This window comes from Dermacentor albipictus, chromosome 6 (assembly GCF_038994185.2).
Source record: "Dermacentor albipictus isolate Rhodes 1998 colony chromosome 6, USDA_Dalb.pri_finalv2, whole genome shotgun sequence".
Taxonomy (NCBI): Eukaryota; Metazoa; Arthropoda; class Arachnida; order Ixodida; family Ixodidae; genus Dermacentor; species Dermacentor albipictus.
Genome location: NC_091826.1, coordinates 21,196,394 through 21,218,712, shown reverse-complemented (window position 1 = coordinate 21,218,712; position 22,319 = coordinate 21,196,394). Strand labels below are relative to the sequence as shown.

The window sequence follows — 22,319 nt, the reverse complement described above, 5'->3', positions numbered from 1 at the left end:
GGGGTTTTCTGCACTTGACTGGGGATGGTGAAGGTGAGAGGGCGCCGGGCAGGCTGCTTACTGGCACGCTAATTTCAGGGGGAAGGGGGGGAGGGGGGGCATGCCCGGTGTGCCACCCTGGCTACGTCACTGGCTTTATTGCTAAATTTTTAAAATTCTTCGTGCGGGTTATACGCGTAAAAATATGACAAGTTGCAGTGGTGTTGTCATACATGAGCCTTCTTCGTAATCTTCCTGTTGTCACTGTCGCTTTGTCTGTTGTGAGTGCATAAAGTGTGTTTTTTGTCCTCGTTCTACAAATGCTTGTGACTGATGTCTTCTTTTTGTCTTCTTCTCTCTCTCTCCTCCCCGACCTTCTTCGCTCTCCAACGGCTCAATTTACTCTTCATCCTCTTGTCTCATCTGGATCACCCATGCTTCTATGACCCCTTTTTATTTCTCACTTTTCCGAAACGAACTCGTTGGTTTCTCTCTTTCCCTCTTCCACCTGTAATTAAAAACCCCTTCCCCTCTCCCACCAACACGTGCGAAAACACTCGATTGATGCTGCAGCTACGTGCCACTGGCCGGCACACTGTCTCGTGTCTTTCACAACTCCCAGTAAGTCTGGCCTTGTCAAACGCTCAACTGCGAGTCTTGCCTTCTTCCTTCATTCTCTGTGGCCTCGTGTTTTCCGTTTTCTTGTCTCTCTGTTCTGTTTTGCTTTTTCTCTGTTGTTCAATCTTGTTCAATTCCTTTGGTTCAACCTGCATCTTTAATTTTGGCTTTGTACAGTTTCACTCTGTGTATCCGCATCAATATTTCTGTTATGTCTCTGTGCCACAGGTCGGTGGAATAACCAAATCACTCAGACTCGCTCAAAAACAAAACTTTAGCTTCCCAAGTAGCGCTAAACCTAAGGAATATGTTATGAAATATTGCATATGTGTAGCCCATTCTAGGACCACCATTCGCCCTGCTTTTTTTCTGGTCAGGTTAAGGGTTACTTAGGCTCACCAAAATGGGAAACAGCCATGCTCATTCGAGCTCAATCACCAGAAACCAGACCCCACTGAACTTAGACTTCCCTAAATGAGAAACAGACAAACTCACTCAGACTCATAGTGACTTGGGCTTACTCAGATTTATGGACTCACTCAGTCTCGTAGAACCATTGGCTTAACCCCTGCCTCCGTTAATGAATACACATAGTCAGATTCACCCTCAATCATGTAGACTCAGATTTGTCCCGATTTTGACTCGCACTTATGTAGCCTCATCACTACTAACTCAGGCTTCGACTCTGACTCATATTCGAGGGTGGCTGTGGGTCTGCGCGAGTCAACTTACAAGCGAGTTTGCCAATGTATAATATTGGTACACATATGGGAGCTGTCATTCAATGATCATCAAAACTGTGCGTGCACGTATAGTAAGTAGCTGGAAAGATGCAGTATAGTCTACAAACTTGAAATAATTGTTCACAAAAGTTATGCCTTGAAACCTTTCTTTCAGTCTCTCTCTTTTTTTCTTTCTTTATTTCATAATTTGTAGAACATCAGCATGTTAATTATGAATACAACATTTGTTGTGATGTTGGAGCTTCTGGATTTCGCGGCTATTTTTGCATAGTGATAATTCGGTTGAAACATTTGTCTGGTAGCTTTGTTTTGTGTTGGTCATGCATGGATTATTTCGGGTTTGCGTATGAGACAAACAAAAATGTGGTCATTTCACTTCCGATAATTTAGGCCTGAGGCGTTTAAAATAGTCTATATTTTCTTCTTGTGCCCGTACACTCTTATACCTGCGTCTCTTTAGTTTTAGTGAAGCAAATTTGATAGGTTTATTTTCTTGGTTTTTTGACAGCTCACAAAAAAAATACACATGTAGTCATACCTCAATGTAATGAGCACGAATGTAGTGATTATACTGAGAATGTAGTAACAAAGTAAATATATAATGCCTATAATGATGGCATTTCTGTGTTGATTGCAACTTACTTATAATGAAGTTTGACTGTAAGTACCGAAAGCTTGTGCTTCCATGGTTGGCTGCAGATTTAAAGAAAGAAAGAAAGAAAGAAAAGAGAAGAAAATAAATCTGAATGAATCAAAAGACTTGCAAGGCTGTCTCTCATGTGTCCTCTTATGTGTGCAGGTACCTGGATGATGTTGCACTTCACCACTTGATTGATGCGCTCTGTAAGCTTTCAACTGAATCGATGGAGCTGGCCTACAACAACAGAGTAAGAAAGACTTCACCACCTTACCTGAAAGTCTGCGTGGTAGTACGCTGAGTGACAGCAGAAACAAAAAAAAGTCGCACGTCCTCACGCAGTACCTGAGTAGTTGTAGTGCAGTAGCATTATTGCTATTGTAAATTGGCTATTACGGCTATTATGGTGTAATATCAGTTCATGATCATCTATAGACATTCACGTGAACTTCCTCCTCCTCCTTGTATGGCGATCCTTGAACTACCAACTACTTTTTGATCTACCGAGGCTGTCTAGCAACTTCTTGCGGCCTTGATCTTTGTGGTGTGGCCTGTGTGCTCCTCATGAACTTATGATCTACTGATGCTGTTCACTTACGATGCATTACCTCTGTATGTATCTATGGTTATTGCGCGCCACAGTCGGCAGTCTGTCAGTAACATGGCAGCACTACAACTGCAGTTGCCTTGCAAAGTGCATGGCTAATGCTACACTTATCCTGTTCTTGGTGTATTTGTTGCATTACCATCCTTTGAGGCACATATCAAACGCTGCTACCAGTATCAGGGTAACCAGGATAAGGGTAATCAGGATAAGGGCAATCGGGACCAGAGCAGGGTAATCTGCAGCAGGCAACACAGTTGAAGGAGTGCACCTCTACTTGGGTGTTCACCTTTTTTTGGACCTTCTTGGCCAGCTGCGGCAGATGATCTACTCTTGTTGCCTAACGGAGCAGGCATTACATTCTTTTCCTGTGTGAACGGGACACAATTTTACGGTGATAACAGGAGATGGGTAGAGGGTGCATGGTCTTCCCCTTTCCTATATCCGCCCGCTTCAGCATTGTGCGATTGGGTGCTTGCTCTGCAGCTTACTGAATCAAAGCAGGTATGTGTGTGCAACGCCACGAACTTCAAGCGGGAATTGTCTGCAAAGAACCAAGAGTATACAAGGTAGCCTTTTCTGCGGGAATGTTGCAGAGACTACTCTTCTGAGGCATTGGACAGTTCGTACAAAATTTCTGGTATCGTTGAGCAGAAAGTAGTCTTTGGCAAGTCTTCTGTTAGGTCCACGACCAGAATACACTGTGGGCCAGATCATGAAGGCCATTGTGGTTTTGTTGACGGAAAGTGAACTGGATATGCGAGTGTAATAACGGTTTGCAGTGTACTTTATTCATGCGCATCTACTTTTCTTATCATCTTCACTTTCTCCCACTTCACTTTTCCTCTCTCTCTCTTTTTTTCTTCAGGCTAGAATACTGTAGTTCAGGCTGACCTTTCAGCTTTTCTCTCATAGTAAGTCTCTCTCTTCTACAGCATTGAAGAATGAGTACAAAATTTCTAGTGCAGTCGAACCTAGATATAACGAATTATCGGATATAATGAACTAAATATAAAATGTTTCTCATTGGTGTCAGTGTGAAATGAATATATGGCTTTGTCATAACTACCACTGCGATCTGCGACATCACAGCTAGTGGTGAACGTGCGAGCAATGATGAACGTGCGAGCAGGGGTGCAAGCCGCGGCTACACGCTGCTGCTAGACTTCGGCGTGTTGGCTAGGACTGCAGAGCTGCCGCATTGTCCCCCCACACCTTGTAACAAAAATAAAACGTAAAATATTTTCATCTCCAATGTGACTGTTGTAATGAGGTACGACTGTGTACTACTGCGCACTGTGGGCACACATGATCTTGCACAAAAAATAAAAGAAGGTGCGACGATTTGCTCGTGGCGTTGCTGCAGGAGCCCTCGCTGTTTGCCGTGGCCAAGCTGCTCGAGACGGGCCTGGTGAATCTGGGCAGGGTCGAAGCCCTGTGGCGTCCGGTGACCCAGCACCTGCTGGAGGTGTGCGCCCACCCGCACACGCGCATGCGCGAGTGGGGCGCTGAGGCGCTCACCTACCTCGTCAAGGCAGCGCTCAACCACTCGCCCAGCGGAGGAGGCGGAGGCGGCGAGGCCACGACGGCCTCCTCGGTGATGTCAGCCGCCACGACGGCGTCGGCATCCGACAGCGCAACTGCGCCGGTTCATACAGGTAAGCTGCGTTGGCTTTCCCTCTCTTCTGTCGAAGAGCTGGGCTGGTTGGTTTACGTTCATCACGGTGAAACGGCTCAGACCACAGGGTGGGTGAAACAGCGCATTGTCATGTGTATTTCACCTGTCCTATCGTCTGTGCTGTTTCGTCATGACTCTCTCCTGTTTTTCTGTCCCATTTTTATATGGAGTAATTGTCTTAGGGCAAAGTGTAGTCTTGGCTCTGGATTGCCTTACAGAAATTTCTAGAGGGAACTTTCTCGCTGTGATCATTAAATTACCATGGGAATGATGGATAATACTTACATGCATTTGTCTACTCTTCATGCTTGTGGCTTCTGACGTCTCTCGTGGCATTACTTATTAGGCTTCATCTTTGTCAATTCCTGATAAACCAGATTTTTTAAACATGCCAATGTAAATTATTGGGAATTGTTGTGCTCGTGATGCAATATTTGGTTCAAAATGATCAATTTGCAAAGTCACACAGTCATTTGAAGCCAGAGAGACAGTTTAGGGAAATCCACATAGTATTACTACCCACCATAGTGCGACCATAGTGTTTTGAATTTATAGGGGGCCAGAACGAATTGCGTGGTGTCTGGTGAGAAGAAGGATACTCATGTGGTTTGTGCATGTACGTCATTATGTAATAAGTTGTTTGTATTACAGTTTTGCATAATATGTGCCACATGGTCTACTCTTGAATGGAACATCAACGTAGAATTTATTCTTACATTATTCTTCACATTTAAATTATTATCGATTGATAAGAGATTATTGTGAATGCCTCCTTGTCTACTATGAGTAGCAATTTGGTGTTTCCTTTAACAGTGGGTCATACTGTACAGTCGGCCACAAAAGATTACGGGACACTCGTTTCACAGCAAAGGTGAATTTCTGCTCTGAGAAGGCACGGAGCCGCTAAGTAAACGGACCACTGTGGAGATTGCAAAGGAACACCAAAACTTTTGATTTGCAGCTGTGTGCCCAGGCATCGCATGAATTCAGTCTTCTTGCAAATCTCGTGTCACGTAAGCTTTTCTAGCAGTCACACGCATAATAATGCTGTCTTGTACGATTCAAATGCACGACAATGCGCACAAAAGTACTGTGTGGTTCTGAAGGGGTGGGAATGGAATGCGAGGTGACTACAGTGTGTTGTGCGCTCCTGCCGCGCACGGCGTCATCAGCGATGGCATCGCGGAGGAGCCTGCAGGTACTGCTGCTGGCGCCCCTGGTGGAGATGGCGTCTGCCCACCCCGACATCCGGCAGAAGCAGCTCGACTGCACCCTCTCCCTGCTTCACAGCAATGGCGAGACACTCACCCATGGGTGGCCTCAGGTAGGGACCTTGTTTCATAACATGGTGCATTAACTGGAGCTTGTTTCATGATGACATGGTGCTTCAGACATGGGGCTTCAGACATGGGGCTTCAGACATGGTGATTGTTTCATAACATGGTGCATCATAATGTGCATTAACCTGGCATGAGATGGAGGGAAGAAAAAGGAATGGAGACCACTGATGAGTTGTTTGGAGAATTTGTAGCTCCGTGGCAGGTCGCCAGTGTGTACGAGAATACATATAGCTCTTTAGCAGACTATTCTTTTTGTGTGTGAATCAAATGTTTGTCTTAAGTACACCGCTCTTTTCAGAGAGCTGGTTGAGAAGAAATGGTTGCAGACTTGCTGTACATTCGACTCACTGCTTTTGAGTGCTCTTGCAGCACACCTTGTTTTCAGCTGGTTGAACTTGAGTAGTCGGTACATACTTGCTTCATTGGAGGCGGTCTCACTTCATGCTGCAAGCATCACCGGGAACTGGGGGAGGTCTGGCCATGTGGCTGCTGCAACTAGTGTTTTTTGTGCAGTAACTGCTGCAGGGTTTTTGAAGTCACTTTCACATCTGTAACCTTTTTCATTGGTCGTGTCTGTTCATAACAAAAGCTGTACTGTCTTGCTGTCATTTCCGGCTCCTCAGCGCTATTGTGGGAGCGGTCTAAGTATTCAACTCGAGTCGGCTTTTTTTGGCTCTGATAGCAAGTGGGCTTTTCAATGTCACAATCTAAGTCAGGAGTTGGGTTGACATGGTTATATTTGCCTTGGCACATATTGACTCCCATGTTAAAGGGGCCTCGACACACTTTTTGAACACAGTAAGGAGAATGTTCCTAATCTGTAGACAATTCTGCCATAAACAAGACGAGCCAAATATCCCCTTGAGGTGGAGTGTCTACCTTTGTTACCAGTTTTGTGAAGTGTCGGCCAAGAAAAAGCGATAGACATGGATTTGAACCTCTGGCGTGCCCAATGCGCCTTTATTTAACTTTAGAAAAGACACAAATGCGCTCACTAGAAAATTCACAAAGCATCATCCTACCAACTTGTCATTCTTGCAACAGAGTGTCGAGTGCCTTGGAATGAGATTGTGTAAATTTGACACATTTGTAGACAGTCCCTCATAATTTGTGCCTGGAGGGGATATGATTCTGATGAATGCAGGAGGGGGAACTTACAATCTTGCATGCCAGCTTGCTTGCTCTTTCTCTCCTTTCTGCTGCTTACGAAACTCAAGCTTCTTGTGCCACCTTGTGCAATGTCAGCGATGATGTGACAGCTGGTGCAGCAGCCTGTGGACACCACAGCCATTGGGCAATCATTTACGACAATACACTATTCGTGAGCAAAAGTTCACGTATGCGTGCATGTCCCCTCCAGATTTTCAAAAAGGAAAGAAAAAAGAAAATGAAAGCGGCTGTTGCCATCTGTCCTGCCCTTATTTTTTGTCTCTATTAGTTACTCTTGACAGATGGAAACTTCAAAAGATCGCAGTTAGTACCTCACTAAAAGGAGAGCGAGAGAGAGAGAGAGAGAGAGAGAGAGAGAGAGAGAGAGAGAGAGAGAGAGAGAGAGATGCCAAGAAACAAGGAGCATTAGGCAGGTCATTGCTATCTGTCCTACCCCAGCCAAGAGGCACCAGTTAGTTGAAGGGCAGTGGGGAAAGTAAACATTGCATTTAATCTTTTCCTTCATATTAGATACTTTTGAAAGCTTTCTTTATGAAGGCATTTCTTAAAAGACACTCCACTCATTTCAGTGAGTTGCTTAGGTTTTGTGAAGTGTCTCACAGCCCCTCTAAAAGCAGTCAAATCATTAAAACCGCCCTCTCTTGTGGCACTTGTCCCTCCAGGTGCTGACAATAATCGGGGCCATCTCGGAGAACCACGGGGAGGCGCTCATCCGGTCGGCGTTCCAGTGCCTGCAGCTGGTGGTTGCCGACTTCCTGCCCGTCATGCCGCGGGCCTGCCTCCAGCTTTGCGTTGACACGGCCGCACGGTTCGGCTCGCAGAACCAGGAGCTGAACGTCTCCCTCACTGCCGTCGGCCTCCTGGTCAGTGAACACACAGAGCCTTTGACGTTTCTAAGACTGGGCCTTCTGAGTCCCCTCCGAAGGGTGGCTGCCCTGGGGAGCGCGGAGACCATTGCGGCGTAACCCTATAAATATTGTTTTGTTCCACTGTCCCCAGTTTCAAGAGACCCAGTTTCAACTTTTTATTCAGCTTAGACAGTTATGTTAATGTTTGGAGATCTTGTGTTTAGTGTAAGTAGCCTCTGAAAAACACGCATTAACGCAGAAACATGGACACCAGGCAGGAACGGCATTCTCAGTTGTTCACTTTCGGGGATACAATCACTTAGCGAGATTTCGCATAACCACCGCTGGAAGCATTGGAATCTGCGCGCAGCTGAGTTCCTGGCACTGTGTGAAGGTGTGCTTGGAAATGTGCCAAGAATGCTGTCGTCTGTAGATGCCGATGCATCTGGTGCAAGTCACGTGAAATTCCATTAAACTGGTTGTATCCCCGAAAGTGATTGACTGAGAATACCGCACCAAGTCATGGTACGCCCACACTTGTCTGTGCCAAGTCGTGCATTATCAACTCGCCCGGATCGCTGTCGGTAAACTGACCTGTCCATCGTTCTGTCCAACTTGCAGTGGCACATGGCGGACTACTTGTACCAAAATGCGGAGAAGCTGAAGCAGGAGGAGGGTGACTGGGACACACTCTGGATGTGCCTCTTCCAGCGGCTGGGTGAGCTGTGCGTCGACCCACGCTCCGCCGTCCGCAAGAGCGCAGGGCAGACCCTGTTCTCGACCATCAATGCCCACGGCTCGGTGCTTCGGCAGGAGACCTGGCAGGCCGTGCTCTGGCAGGTACGCAAGCTATTCATGGAGCGTGGACTGAAGCCACTCGAATGCTTAAAAGAATGTAAGAGAGTGCTGTGCTGAAAATGACGCTAGCGACATGAACGAGTGAGAAGTCGATAGACAGATGTGCTTGTGTCATCGTCTCACTCATCCATGTCTTTCTTAACTATCTTAACCAGCCCAACTGACTGTCCCGAGCCACCACTTCACTCAAAAGAATGTACTACCTATCGTTGTGGCACATTGGCGATGGAATTCTGCAGTGCGATGGAATGACGTCATGGGCTGCGTCAGTCTCCCAGCTGCATTGGCCACATTTCGATGGGGTTAAAATGCAAAAACACTCGTATGCACAGTGAAGAACCTTAAGCAGACAAAATTAATCCGGAGCCTGCTCCCTCACTTATTCTGAAGCCCTCCGCACACTTTTTTATTTTTGGTGGATGTGCTCCAATGACTTCACAGAAGAGCTTGCACAAATGCATCCACACATTTGGTCCGATTCTCTTGCAGGTGCTCTTCCCTTTGCTAGACCGAGTTCGGACGCTGTCAGGATCAGCCTCAACGGAGAAGGTCAACGACATGGGCGGAAACATTCTCATCCACCACTCGCGCAACACAGCTCAGAAGCAGTGGGCCGAGACTCAGGTGAGTATTGAAGCGCATGTTTGCCTGGGGCATGTCAGGCAGGGAGCCTGACACTTTTAAATCAAGAAACACACATTTTACATCAAGCTCCCAACAAACCCTTTTAAAAAGTTCCAATCTGGCTTTCCCGCCATGCACAGTTGCTCAAAACACAGTTGAACTTGTTTATGATTAACATGAATACACCGAATTCCTGGGCATGCTGAACTCTTGCTGAAATGCTTGATTCACATGCATATAACAAGGTGATGATACATTTATTACTGGCTAGCGGGACTAAAATTGGGATGCCTGAATTCTGAGGTCAGAAAACATACGCATGTTGCAGGAAGGTACAGGAGTGCAGCTGAGGGCGTGTTAAACTAGAAGCACAGAGCTCCGCCAGCCACCCTCTCATGCTGTGATGCAAAATCTTAACATTTGTGGTGGTCGTATTTTAACCTTTACACATGTGCAATTAAGTAGCATTCATAGGTTGCAAGGGGCAGTTTTAAGTGCAGATGATCAGGGGGTGATTTTGAACACGGGACGTGGCGTGTTCTTGCAGGTGTTGACGCTGTCGGGTGTGGCGAGGGTGTTCCATGTCAAGCGGGAAGTGCTTCACACCCTGGGAGACTTCCCACGTGCCTGGGCGCTCCTCCTCGAATTCATCGAGAACTCTGCGCTGAGCAAAAACAACGAGGTAAGCACGAGCATTTCGTGAAGGGGACTTGTTCTGTTTGTTCATGCTAATGGAACCAGCAGATATTACACGACGATGTTGTGTGCTGTGCACAACGTTGTGTCACTCCTTAATGGTTTTTACTGCTCATTCAAGCAAAACTTTTCTGAGGCTCCTTGCTATTAGCTCCAACATGCTGGTCAGTCCCAAGCTTGGATAAAGTAGACCTGAATGTTAAACTGTCTAGCTTCATTTCTGGCATGAAATATTCGGTAAAACATGCCTACTAAGGTATTGCAAACATATTTTATAAGCTGCATGAAAAAAATTCTAGAAATCTTTCTAAGGAGCAGAAAGTGGGTTACAGCACATTAGTAGCAAAAACAACAATGACAATGCAAGTGTGTCTTGTTGGTTGATTAGTAAGAAAAATATTAGCCCTGGAAATTGCTTTCTATGCATTACTACTTTTATATTAGGAATATGTTTTAATGATTTCTCTTTTTTTGCTCTCTTCCTTTACCTCCTTCCACACTGAGGCCACAGTGCCATCTGTTTCATTAAAGGGAACAAATTGATCAAATTATATATAATATTCATATGGAGCCAGGTGTGTAGTGTGCAAATATTGTTGCTGTTGCATCACCCAGGTGTCGCTGTCAGCCCTGAAGAGCTTCCAGGAAATATTGCATTTGAGTCGTCCCACCGAGGGAGCCGGCAACGGTGGCGCCCTCTTGGGGCGCTCAGCCGACCCACAGGGAGAAGCGGCCCTCTGGTGTGCTGCCTGGAAGGTACGAATCAATAGCACAGCTTGGCCTGCTGCACTTCCTCAAACCATGTCGTTTATTACTTCGTTAAAAATGTCAATCCAGTTAGGGTTTATATTTATTATTTATTTGTTTCATTTATTACTTACAGAGGCTGACTTATACGTATGAAAAAAGATAAATGAAAAAAGAAAAGGAAAACTATCTTGAATATTATGCAGCATGATGCCTCATACAGCAACCAGAGCCAAAGGCTTAGTAGCTAGCAGGAAGAGATGTGAATATATACTTGTGATTACCTCAAAGCTGTTTGACAGATTGGTCATCTCTTCTTGGCTTCTACTAAATGAGTCATGAGCAGTGCGTCCTAACCAAAAGTTCGTGGTAAGCAAACCGCAGTCTTACTGCTTTTTAGTTATGCCGTGCCACTTTGCATCAGAGGTATGTGGGGAAGCCAAACTGGAACATTGTGTGAGGTATAGGGATGGCTTTCTTGCTTTGCACATATGCCTTTTGGGATATACGAGGCTTGTGCGAGTGAATTTTGTCCAGCATTAGGTTTTGTCCAGCATCTTGTACGTTCTCTCAACTGCAGGTTTGGTACAACATTGGCATTGAGAGCACCAGACCGCCCCCGGACATCGCTGTTGACGACGCGCGCTTCTCCAACAGCCTGTCCTTGCTGTACATTCCGTCCCAAGCATTTCTCACCGCACTTGTTCAGATCTTCCCGCACCTCTTCCAGCACATAAAGAATAGGTGAGTCATTCGAGCTGGTCTTTGTTTAGGGGTGGTGTAATGATGTGGGCAGGCTACTCGCAAAATCCCTTCAGTGTTTGTACAAGAGGTGCTTACTTATTAGTGGAAAAAATCTATTGAGGGCTGAATTTTGTTTTCTTTTGTTTTATCTTTCTCATGCTAAGAAAAGATGTTGGTGCATCATGCACTAGTTTTTGTGGCCTTTTCATAGATTTGGGATCATTTTCTGCACGAATGGTCTGCAGAAACTGCCAGGTTGAATTTTCTTCCACAGTGAAGCCTCCATATAGTGAGCATGGATGTACTAGTGAATTATCGAGTATAATAAAGTCTAAAATTTGGTTGGCCATGCTTTGTTTCAGTGAGTATTCTATACCGCTATAAAAGAAACTAAATGGAAGCTCCGAGATAATATTGGTTACATTCAAATGTATATTTTGTTTGTTTGCAACTGTTAAATGATCAGCAAGACAAACTTGAAATGACACATAAGGAATGCTTGTTTGTGATGTGGCTATAGTCTTGGCCTGGCTGGCTTGAAGCCAGCAAGCCAGTGTGCCTGTCCCATGTAATCACACTGATTCCATATTTGCATATTATAACAGTGGTACACAGCATGTTTGTAATTTAGTTGCTGTTACTTTAGTGCTTGTTATATCGCGCTTGTGTTTCTTTTTAATTGCCCTGATCAATAACTTTTTCGCCAAAATCAGCACAACATAACTCTAGCGAATAGGTATATGAGGGTGTTTTTCGTGTTGGATGCAATTTCGCTTTAACAAAGTTTGGCTGTACCTTCAGATATAAAATAACTTTTTAAAATAAGGTGAATGACAATTTGTTCCTTAAGTTAAGCTTTCTTCACCTTGCGAGTTCCCACAGAACTGATGTTGCCATATTTTTTAAAATCAACAGGCAACTAGCCTCAACTAATTGTTGAAGTTGCAGGCAAATGTTTCAGTATTCAAAGATAGCATCACTGTGGGAGTCTTTTTGTTCTGAAGTGTTTTCGGCCTTGAAAACCTCTTTGTTTGTGGTACATGGTTTAAGTCTTAGGATTTAGGGGCCTAACTGTTCAGAATGTTGAAACAGTGCCTGCTTGTCGTCATGGTAAGGCACCAAGGTGGATGGCAATGTTTCTGTCAAAGCAAGTTGTTATAGCATAGAAACTTGTAAGACACACTTTCTCTAAAACTCAACTTGTCAGTCTAACTTGACTCAGTATTATTAAACACACGTGAATAATGGACCTGGAACTGATAATCCTTGTGCTGCCAGAATGCTAGTCCATGGTTTGGACTTGGTTGTCGGCCTGTCATGCCTTGGTCTAGTTCTGATGGTGGTCATTCGGCATTTGCAAGTTGTTTTTCACCTGTCTTTGGGGTGCCCAGGTTCACGGTCTCAGACTTTCAAAAGTTCGCCACTGTGGTCCAAAACGCTGTTGCCGCACCTGTTCACGGTGATGCCTCACCCTTCATTCTGCCCACTCTGGCCGAAGTGGTCCTCACAACGTTGCAAGAGTCCATCCTCAGTGCCATGGACACTTTGCACAAGGTGGGCACGACGACCCTTGTACCATCTCTTTTGATGGGTCTTCATTGTACAGTCGAACTTTGTAGATTTGACCGTGGCAGGACTGCAGAATTGGTTCTAATTGTTAAAATGTTTTAAATAAAAGTGCTGTTCAAAGAACAGAATGTACAAAATAGTTTATTTTGTTTAAATAAAAAAAGTAAGTTTTCGTCTAGCCAATGTTTCACTATCAGAAATAAGCGGCACTTAGAAAGGTGTTTGGATAGCATAACCTTGGGTAGTGCATCAAAACATCTGGAGAAAAATTAAGAAGAGGGGATCAAAGGAGGAAGGCTGATAAGGGCTAAGTGGACAGACAAAGCACTGTCTTTATGTTCACATCTTTTAATGCGATAGCGTTAAGGGCCCTTTGTCGCAGAAAATCCGGTGTCGGGGGCGTTGTCCGTCAGGAAAAATTGCCTTGAGCCACAACTCTGCAGACCCTCCATGTGGGGCATAGATATCACTGAACTAGTTGACTTTCTCAAAATAAAATGAGTCGGAAAATTCATAAAGTCAGGCTTACATACAACCTACAGACATGGTAGCCTCGAATAATAATTTGAATATATGAGAAAACAATTTTGTCATGCGGAAACTCAAACCCCTTTTTCCTTGATCACAGGGGTATGAGCCATTGATGAGTCCCTGTTTGTAGTCTGTCTTATGGAGGTATGAGCCATTGCTCTGCCCTGCACTGTCGCTGGGTTCAGCCCACCATTGTTTTGAATCCGGCCCCATGTTGCAGAATATCCGGTGTCGGTGTCGACGTCTTCAGGGCCCGATGACCCTAATGCATTTCACTCTTAAACGTAGAGCTTAAGCGTCCTCCAAGCTTTTCTCTGCTGTTCCTCCTTCCTGCTCTCTCTCTCTCTCTCTTTTTTATGTAACCAGATTACTTTGAACCCAGATGGCCAAGATAATCCAGAGACATTCCCTATGGTCTCTCTAAATTGGATGCGTGTTTCTTTGGTATATCAAACCATATTGTAACATTGGCTAGATAGTAAAAGAAATGGTTGTGGCAAAAATAGGAACAGTAAACAATGTATATGTGTCAATCAATCAATCAATCAATCAATCAATCAATCAATCAATCAATCAATCAATCAATCAATCAATCTCACTTTATTTCATTTCAGGAAGCGCTTGCAGGCCCGGAAAACCTGCAGGCAATGGTGCCCTCCATCTTTGGCCAGCTGTTGAGTTTTGCCTGCTATGCCTGCCAGGCGCCAGCTTATGGGAAACTGCAGATGCGCTCTGGTGGCGTGGCCCCCAAGCACCTAGACTGGGTGACACTCAGCTTTGTGCCATTTGGGGAGCGCGCCATGGAGATGGCCGTGTCCCTCTACGTGCAGACCGCACAGCGACCAGTCGTCATGCAGGCCGACATCCTCCATGCCATCGTCAAGGTCAGAGCTGACCCTCCACTTTCTTCAGCATGCGCAGTGTAGTCGTATTACAGGCAGTTGCACGTATAGGCAAACTACTGAGCGCCCTGCTGCTTCGGTCTGCGTTTTGAGCATTCCAGGATTGCACCCGTACAGTGACATAAGTGTGGGATGGTTTGGGGCATATGATAACATTTGCTTTTCAGCCAGTATTCGAGCTGCAGAGTGTGACGTCACTGAGACGACAGTGTTGCTGGCATCACATTCCGTGTGGACAAAGAGAAACTGGACAAGCATTACCGACGCGAAATTTTGCTGCAGGAAAAAAATCAATAGATGTGGCAAAGTTTACAAAAGTTACTTTGCGGAGATTGTTATGATCTGCTAACAGCAAAGAAGACAAGTGTCACCATAGTAGTCTGCTTGTTTCACTTGTGTAGTATGCTTGTTACAGGCAGGCAGCTAGTCTGTGGACAACTTTAGCTTGGTCAATAGGTGACCCTACCTTTGGCTGTCATAGTTTTGCAGCTGTCAGAGGAACCCAGCTATGGAAATACATTATTGAACAGCAAAGAATGAAATTGGAAAAGAAGCTTTACGGCAGTTTCAACGGCGGTGTCTTACTATTTGAAGCCAGAGACTCTAGTCTGAGAATGCGGAGTCAAGGAGAAAGTTTGGCAATAATGCCGTGTCATGCTTGGTGTGTAGAAACCGATAAGCATGTTTTTTAGAATGTTGTGATGGTTCTTGCAGCAGTAACAAAGGATGTAGTTAGTAAAGGAAGTATGCAAGAATGGTGGCGTATAAAGAGGGAAAACAGAATAGTCAAACACAGAGTACTTTTCAGGACAGTACAATACTTATTATTTGATAGTTTGCTTAGGCACAAAGCAAGAATAGACATAATAGAAAGGTAACAAGAACAAGCTTGGTGGCAGTGGCCACCACCTCACCCATTGTTTCAGCCATATGTTTGCTTCATCAATATGTTGCTCAGTGAGATAAAGTTAGCACACTTGTAAAGGATGCTAAAATAAATCTCACAACCATGTTGAGACTTAAAAATCATCCATAGTAATGTAGGTTAGTTGTTACAGCTAGGAAATGGCCAAGTTAACAAAGTTCATGATGATGTCCCTTCAGTACTTTCTTGAATTAGTCCATAGGGCTTTTCATTTCAAGCCATCTACACAGGCTTGCACTGTACCATGTGGCACTTGTGTTAACTTGGCAAACCATGAAAGGTATTAGCAGAGTGATCTGGTCAGGACATTCTGAAACAATTTACATAGTTGACTTTGCGATTCTATTGCAGGGCATGTTACACGCTACATCATGCAAAGTCATTTGAATTTTCATAGCTATTGGCATAGCAGTCAAAGACTAGAGTGTGATGACATTAATTTCAAAATATGGCCACACCTCACGTATGTGCTCTGATCCCACAGTTTACATTTCAAACCATAGATGGTGCTAGATGTGAAGCCAAGTGAAATATTGATTTATTAAGAATAATCATTGGAAGAAATTGCTCCTGCTCACAGATCCCCACTCTTTAAGAAACAAATTTGCATGAACTGTATCGTGAATGGTGCTGTTCGCTGCACCTCGTAGCTTTCCCTGTTTGTCAAGCTACACTGGAATGCAGTGTAGGAGAGAAACTATGCCTGTGGTGGGAATTTCAGTTGGTAGTTAGGGTGAGCATTTTGGTAGCCAAAACGCTTGAACCAGTGAGCTCCTGTATCCATTTGGCAATGCAAGTCCCATTCTCAACTGTCTAGGACAGCTCCAGAGTACACATGTTTTCAGCTAACTCATGTGATTGTGTACTGTAGCAGCAGCAGCTGTGAATTTTGGGATTTCAGTTTACATGCAATGTGAAGGCAAGGGAATGTATCTGAAACACAACAAGAAATGGTACGAAGCAGATTTTCCTTCTTATGCTTAGTTACGGGAGCAGGCCTTGAGACGATGCATCCTGTAATTTGCATTATCTTTGCTTTCTTTACAAATAGCATAAGGAATACATCACGGAGATATGATGCCATCACGTTTTCATTTCTCTTGCATGTCCCTACCATGCATGTTGATGGGGAAACACCTTTCAGTAAATCTTCGTGCGTGTGATAGCCTGTACCAGACTACAGCATGCAATTTCAGTTGCAGGGCACAGCTGTGAGTTTTGAGTATTGTAAATCTAGCTTGTGCCATAGGTGGTTCGCTTAAGAACTGTGCAAGTAACATAGAACTGCTGCCTAGAAGCATTGCTATGGCATACAAATGGTACATATTCCAGCCATTTGATGCCAGCAGCTGGAAAGAGGGCAGCACTAAGTGGGACAATAGCAGGACCGACAGGACAAGAGTGAATTACCTTACAGGACAGTAGCATGATATCATAACAGATGACTGCTCACTTTCCAGAAACGATGACAATGTACTGTCATGACAGGGTGCTGAACGATAATACATTGTCGTATCAGTACTTCCACTGCCCTGTAAGGACAGCAGTCCATTGTTCCAACAGGATGAAAGCACACTGCCTCACAGGATTGCATCATTGTATCCTGACAGAACAACAGTGCATTGTCATAACAGGTTGTCCGTCCATTGTCCTTAACCGAATGACTACAGATTATCATAACGGGATGATGGGGGACACTACAGGATGACAGCACATTGCCCCAACAGGACAACAGTGCAATGTCATGACAGGACGACAGCATATTGTCATGACAGGATGGCAGTGCACCGTGCTGTCATTCTTGGTGTTGTCCTGTTTAAGCACTGTCATTTCCCAACCGCTTTGGCACTTCAGCAGTAGCCGTGAACTCAAAGAGTGTTAGCAAGTACACTTTTGACCATGCTTGCGTGTATGTCCCAGTAGGTCGGTACACAGAGTGTAATCGTTGCTTTCATTCTGAGCAGTGTTCTATTTCGTTCTGAAATGCATTGTTGCATGAATATTGCCCGTGACCTGGCAGCGTGACTGTCATGTCTCCGGAGCAGGCGCTGGCCAGTCACTGTGTGCTGAAGCTGGCAACTGCATGTTTAGAGTAGGTTGACACAATCTATGAAAGAGAAGTGAAGTGTTATGCACTTCCTGCTGTGTGGTGTGATACTCTCTATTGTAAGTGTCCCATGAGGAAGTCAACCATCATCTCCAAGTTTGCAAACCTTGCATTTTTGCAAACACAGGGGACGTCCGCATTTGGAAAGCTTCATATGGCCGAAAAAGCATAGTCTAGTTAAACTTTCAAGCTACAGGCTTGAAAGATCACCTGATTTATCTTGCCAGTAAGCTGTGCATGTTTAATTGCATGCTGAAATAAGTTGTGGCTCTTTTGAACCGGAATCTATTTCGACACCAGAGCCACCATACGCCCCTATATGCCATAAGCGGGCACCATTTCCCACAAAGCATGACATACGGCGGGCCTTTGGGCAATGGATGCTTTCAGTTATTTATGAAAAATTGAGTTGTGATATTAACTTCTTGGCAGATTTTGTCACAATCAAATTTTGGCACAAGAAAATGTGCTAGAAGTGCTGCTAGAAGTAGTAAAGGCATAGCGCAGAAGACCAGGACTCAAGAAGAACACAAATGACAGGACCGGCGCCACAGTGGCGCCGGTCCTGTCGTTTGTGTTCTTCTTCTTGAGTCCTGGCCTTCTGTGCCTTGCCTTTACTACTTAAAGCATGATCCAACTAGCCCAAGCAAGAGTTTTACAAGTGCTGCTACTTGGACTACTTGGTTTTACATTCTTAGTTTTCTCACTTTGCTGGTTTGGAACACAAAACACAGGCACAAGCGTGAACTAACAACTGTTTTATTTCTTTCCTGTTCTGTGTTTTGTGTTCCAAAACTGCATGAGAAGAAAAAAAAAAGGAAAAAAGAAAAGCCTTGACTACCAGAACACAAGCATTTTATGTATGTGTTCAACATGTCTTCTGGTATTGTTATGGTATTGCTGGCTACAATTTGCTTTGGAAAGTTGTGGTTTCATTGTGGATGGAAGCCTTGGCAATGGCTAGTATATACAGTGAAGGCAGCAGATTCGTGTATTATTAACTTTCAACTTCGAGACGTTCTGGTGAAGAGTAACAGTAAGGAACTTTTCTGTTTGCCTGTGTTTGATACAAGTGTTACAAATTATTTAATGAGGATCAACTGGAAAGGCAGCTTTAGTGCCGACGACAGCAGCAGTATTTCCAGCTGCAGTAGCATAAGCCATTAGTATTTCTGTTGTGTTAAAGACCATAGTTGGGTCTGCCCGGCATCGTGCGTCTGCTTACGAGATGCAATAACTCAAACTGACAGTCACTTCGTTTCATTCTCAGTGCACTAACTAGTGTGCCTGGTAATAACTCGCGCTTTTACTTTGAAATTGAAAATACTCCTAATCTTCGGTGCACATGAGATATTTGGTTAATTTTGTCTGAAATAATAGAATGATGAATTATTGTTTGTTTTCCTGGTTCCTGGAAACCAACGTAAAGACTGAGAGGGGCATGAAGTGTTGGTTGATTTGATTAATTCGTGTGGCTTAACTTCCCAAAATGAGCGCTGGAGCTGTGAGAGATTCCGTGGCAAAGGGCTCAGGATTAATTTTGACCACCACCCGGGTTTCTTCAAGGCACGCCAAAATCTAAGCGTACGAGCGTATTTGCATTTTGCCTGCATTTAACTGGGGCCGTGGCAGCTGTAAATTGAACCCTTGAGTGCATGCTCAACAGCAGAACAGAAAGTGTTCTTTGTACGGCAACACAAGAGGCAACATTCTTGTACTGTCACGAAAAAGATCACCGTGAAAGCTTTTGCTGAGATTGCTTTCACTGATGAAGAATGAAAGACAGAGTTTTGAAGGCAGTCACACACCATCCTAGCTGGCTGTGAGCATGATTACTGACAAGCAGAGAGCAGCGCGAGTTATTCAAGCAGCTGAGTTATTCTAGTGGTGATCATGAACACTGACCAATGAGCAGTCTGAGTTAATTAATTTAGCAGTCTGAGTTAATTAATTTCACTCACAAAAAAGGAAACACACAGAATGGGGCCAGTTGGTTCATTGCAACTTATGTAACAGTGTGAAAAAATGAGGAAGGGACTATGCCCTTCCTTATTTTTTTCACGTTACGTAAGTTACAGGGAAACTTACTTGGCCTGGACTCTTAGCCTTGGCCTGGACTGCTTAGCTGGGACACCCTGCATAGTATAAAGGTTCTGAGCTGGGCTAGTTGGTCTACATACGTTACGGCGAAAGAGTGCCAACAACGAGTGGAATGAAAACACTCAAATCTTCCTATTTTTCACCTGTCTCGTTGTCTGCACTGTTTCCCCATAAGCTATATGGTATATATCCTCCTATACTTTGTCCTCCAATCCTTTTCGGTTCTTTCTTGGCTTTGTGGCCTGAACATCATTATCGGTGGCATCAGTTTCTGTGCCTTGTTGGTCTGTTGTTGCCTTGTCCTCAGTGACCCCTTCTTCTGCATCTTGTATCCACAGAAACAGTATACCAACTTTCATAATCGCTGTCCAGCTGTTTGTCGTGTTTGGTTGGTGATAGGCCAGTTGGCATAACAGTCTGCTATCCTTGCAGTTGCAACATAGTGCTCATGCACTTCCTGGTGTGGGGCTCAGCTATCGTCATTCCAATCTCGTTATTTTTGGAAGACATTACATCCAGCTTTCCAGGAAGCACATGCTAACGTGCAAGGAATGTTGACATTATCAGAACGACGTTGAGCACAGCACCTTTCCTTTTTTTTCTTTTTAGTCCTTGTGAGGTCAATATTAGAATATGTTTTTCCCTCTACGCTCCATTTCACCTATGCTTTGAAGCTTTTTCGTTTGGTAGTTTCTTGCGCCATTAGTTGAACCTTTGAAATGCAGCAGGTGGTTAGTGCACGTTTGTCATTTGCCATTTTTTTCATTTGTGTTGTTTTGTGGCACTTCCCAACAACATTTTCACAGCTAACCAATGTAGCAGGTATTCGTAATCATTGTCAAGCATCTTTTAAAAAACAGCTGCCCTGCTGATGTCCTTGCAAGCAGCGTTTTCAGAAATGCTCAGATCATTTTAGCTTTGGCATTGTATCTGCGTCCCAGCATATTCCCTGAATCTGGCACATATGCGAGCCATGTCCGTGTCGCCAGTTATGCATAGCTTGCTTTGTATGTTATTACTACACAAATGAAAAAGACTTGTTTTCCTAGAAGGAGAGCTATGTGCAGATCCATGGCTATCACCCAAAGGCCGTGATCTCACACTCCTCCTAAATGGCGCATCAGGTTTTATTGTTGATGCGTCACCGACCTTTACAAGAATTACTTTCTAGTCGTGTATCAATGTTTGACGTGCGTCATGCGCATTCTCGGAAAACGTTTTCCTAGGTGCCCCCGTCAACCTTTAACACCATGGTGGTTTTAGTTCCTCGAAACGCCTCCGTGTTGTGAACTTTTCACGCACTTGTCGAAGCAGTGTATTTGCAAAATGTTAGCGCAACTGCGACGCGCGAGTACTGTCGTCTGTCGTGTTGGACAGAATTTGCCATTGTTTTTCTCGTGGCACTCTTCGTGGCAGTGTCACATTCTATGTTTTGTCGAAAGGGCTTGCACTTTGGCATGTTCTTGAGAGTGGTATAACTTTTCACTTGGCCTTGTTGCTCAAACCACATGTGGGTGTGCTGAAAAGTTCTGAACCTGACAAACTTCCGTATCTTATGCAACATCTTTTTAATTATTAAGAGTGTCATTTTATATGACATAAAAAAACCACATGTGGGTGTGCTGAAAAGTTCTGAACCTGACAAACTTCCGTATTTTATGCAGCATCTTTTTTATTAGTAAGAGTGTCATTTTATATGGCATGCTAGTTTTTCAGTGATCTGGCAGAAAATGTTTACTACCTGTTCTCAGAACTTGTGGATCTGTGCTATGAAAAATCAGCTTTTAATCTATTGACTTGCGGACTATCTTAAATTGCATAAAAGAATTCAAACAGATAATTATCATTGCAGAAAAGCATCACTAAGGGACAAGTGCCCATCGTAGCCTGTGTTTAGGTTGAATATTGTTACGAAAGAATGAAAGAAGAGAGAGGATGAAGAAGATTGGAGATGCTGGCTGCTACGTGTAGTTGGTGGCCAGTCATCTTAATTACTTTGACTCAGCCAGTATATTTGTTGTAAATATAGTCTTCCTATACTCGCGACATCCCCGTAACAATATTATGGTCTGACCTTGTGTCAATGTCAAGTTCACATATACCTTCAGCAGCACAAGCCCCTCCCCCCCCCCCCAATTAACTCACCCATTCATGTGTTAATTAAACAAGCAGCTTGCCAAATCTTGTCCAGATTAATTGCTGTGTCATAAAGCATATCCAGCATATTCACACTAATTCAGATTTTTGGTTTGTTATGCTATCTGAAGCTTTCAATCAAGTGTGTGACCAAATAATTTAATGCTAACATTGCTATATGACTGGAGCAATAAAATATTACCTTGAAGTATTATTCTTAGCAAATTAGTCATAGTTTGCACAGTCAGCTGATCACTGTTAAAAATAAATGATTAGATTGCCCTGATAAGCAAGATCCCTGATAACCTGATAACCAATCATGGTGGCTGTGCAGTCCTCCGCAACCAAAGGAAGTTGCATCTTGAAAATAAGCCAGAAAAATGAAGGCTGCATATTTCTTTTCAGAAATAAGGACACCTTTAACTTTCGCGACTGTAATGAATCATTATTTGCTATATTTCAGTTTCAACCCCCGCTAATTACTCCTATGCTTTCCTTGGCTTCATTGTCTGTTGGCTTTATATGGCCATGATTATGAAAAATCGAGCCTCTCAGTTTACTTTCTTCTTGTTCACTCTTAACCATTGTCACTCTTTATAACTATGGTACTGTGAACATGGATAACTCATACATATTGTTGTGAATCAAAGGCAGCACTATAAAAAAAGAAGAGACAAGAGATGTACCAAGAAAGTCCTGTTACCTTTTACGATAATGTGCCTGCTGCAGCGAAGATTTCCAATACGGGGGGTTATCTTGAAGG

The 22,319-nt window shown here is 44.0% G+C and overlaps 1 protein-coding gene across 4 annotated transcripts in view; it reads left to right on the top strand.

Annotated features, from left to right (window-relative positions):
* mon2 (Mon2 homolog, regulator of endosome-to-Golgi trafficking) overlaps positions 1-22,319 on the top strand; it is a 265,202-nt gene that overhangs the window by 45,981 nt on the left and 196,902 nt on the right. For all 4 annotated transcript variants that reach the window (XM_070540046.1, XM_070540044.1, XM_070540045.1 and 1 more), the window contains exons 15-25: positions 2,140-2,227; positions 3,948-4,239; positions 5,432-5,583; positions 7,432-7,632; positions 8,239-8,457; positions 8,965-9,099; positions 9,647-9,781; positions 10,411-10,551; positions 11,123-11,286; positions 12,678-12,840; positions 14,001-14,270. In XM_070540046.1, coding sequence (XP_070396147.1) covers positions 2,140-2,227; positions 3,948-4,239; positions 5,432-5,583; positions 7,432-7,632; positions 8,239-8,457; positions 8,965-9,099; positions 9,647-9,781; positions 10,411-10,551; positions 11,123-11,286; positions 12,678-12,840; positions 14,001-14,270 — 1,960 coding nt within the window. The remainder of the gene's footprint in view (positions 1-2,139; positions 2,228-3,947; positions 4,240-5,431; positions 5,584-7,431; positions 7,633-8,238; positions 8,458-8,964; positions 9,100-9,646; positions 9,782-10,410; positions 10,552-11,122; positions 11,287-12,677; positions 12,841-14,000; positions 14,271-22,319) is intronic.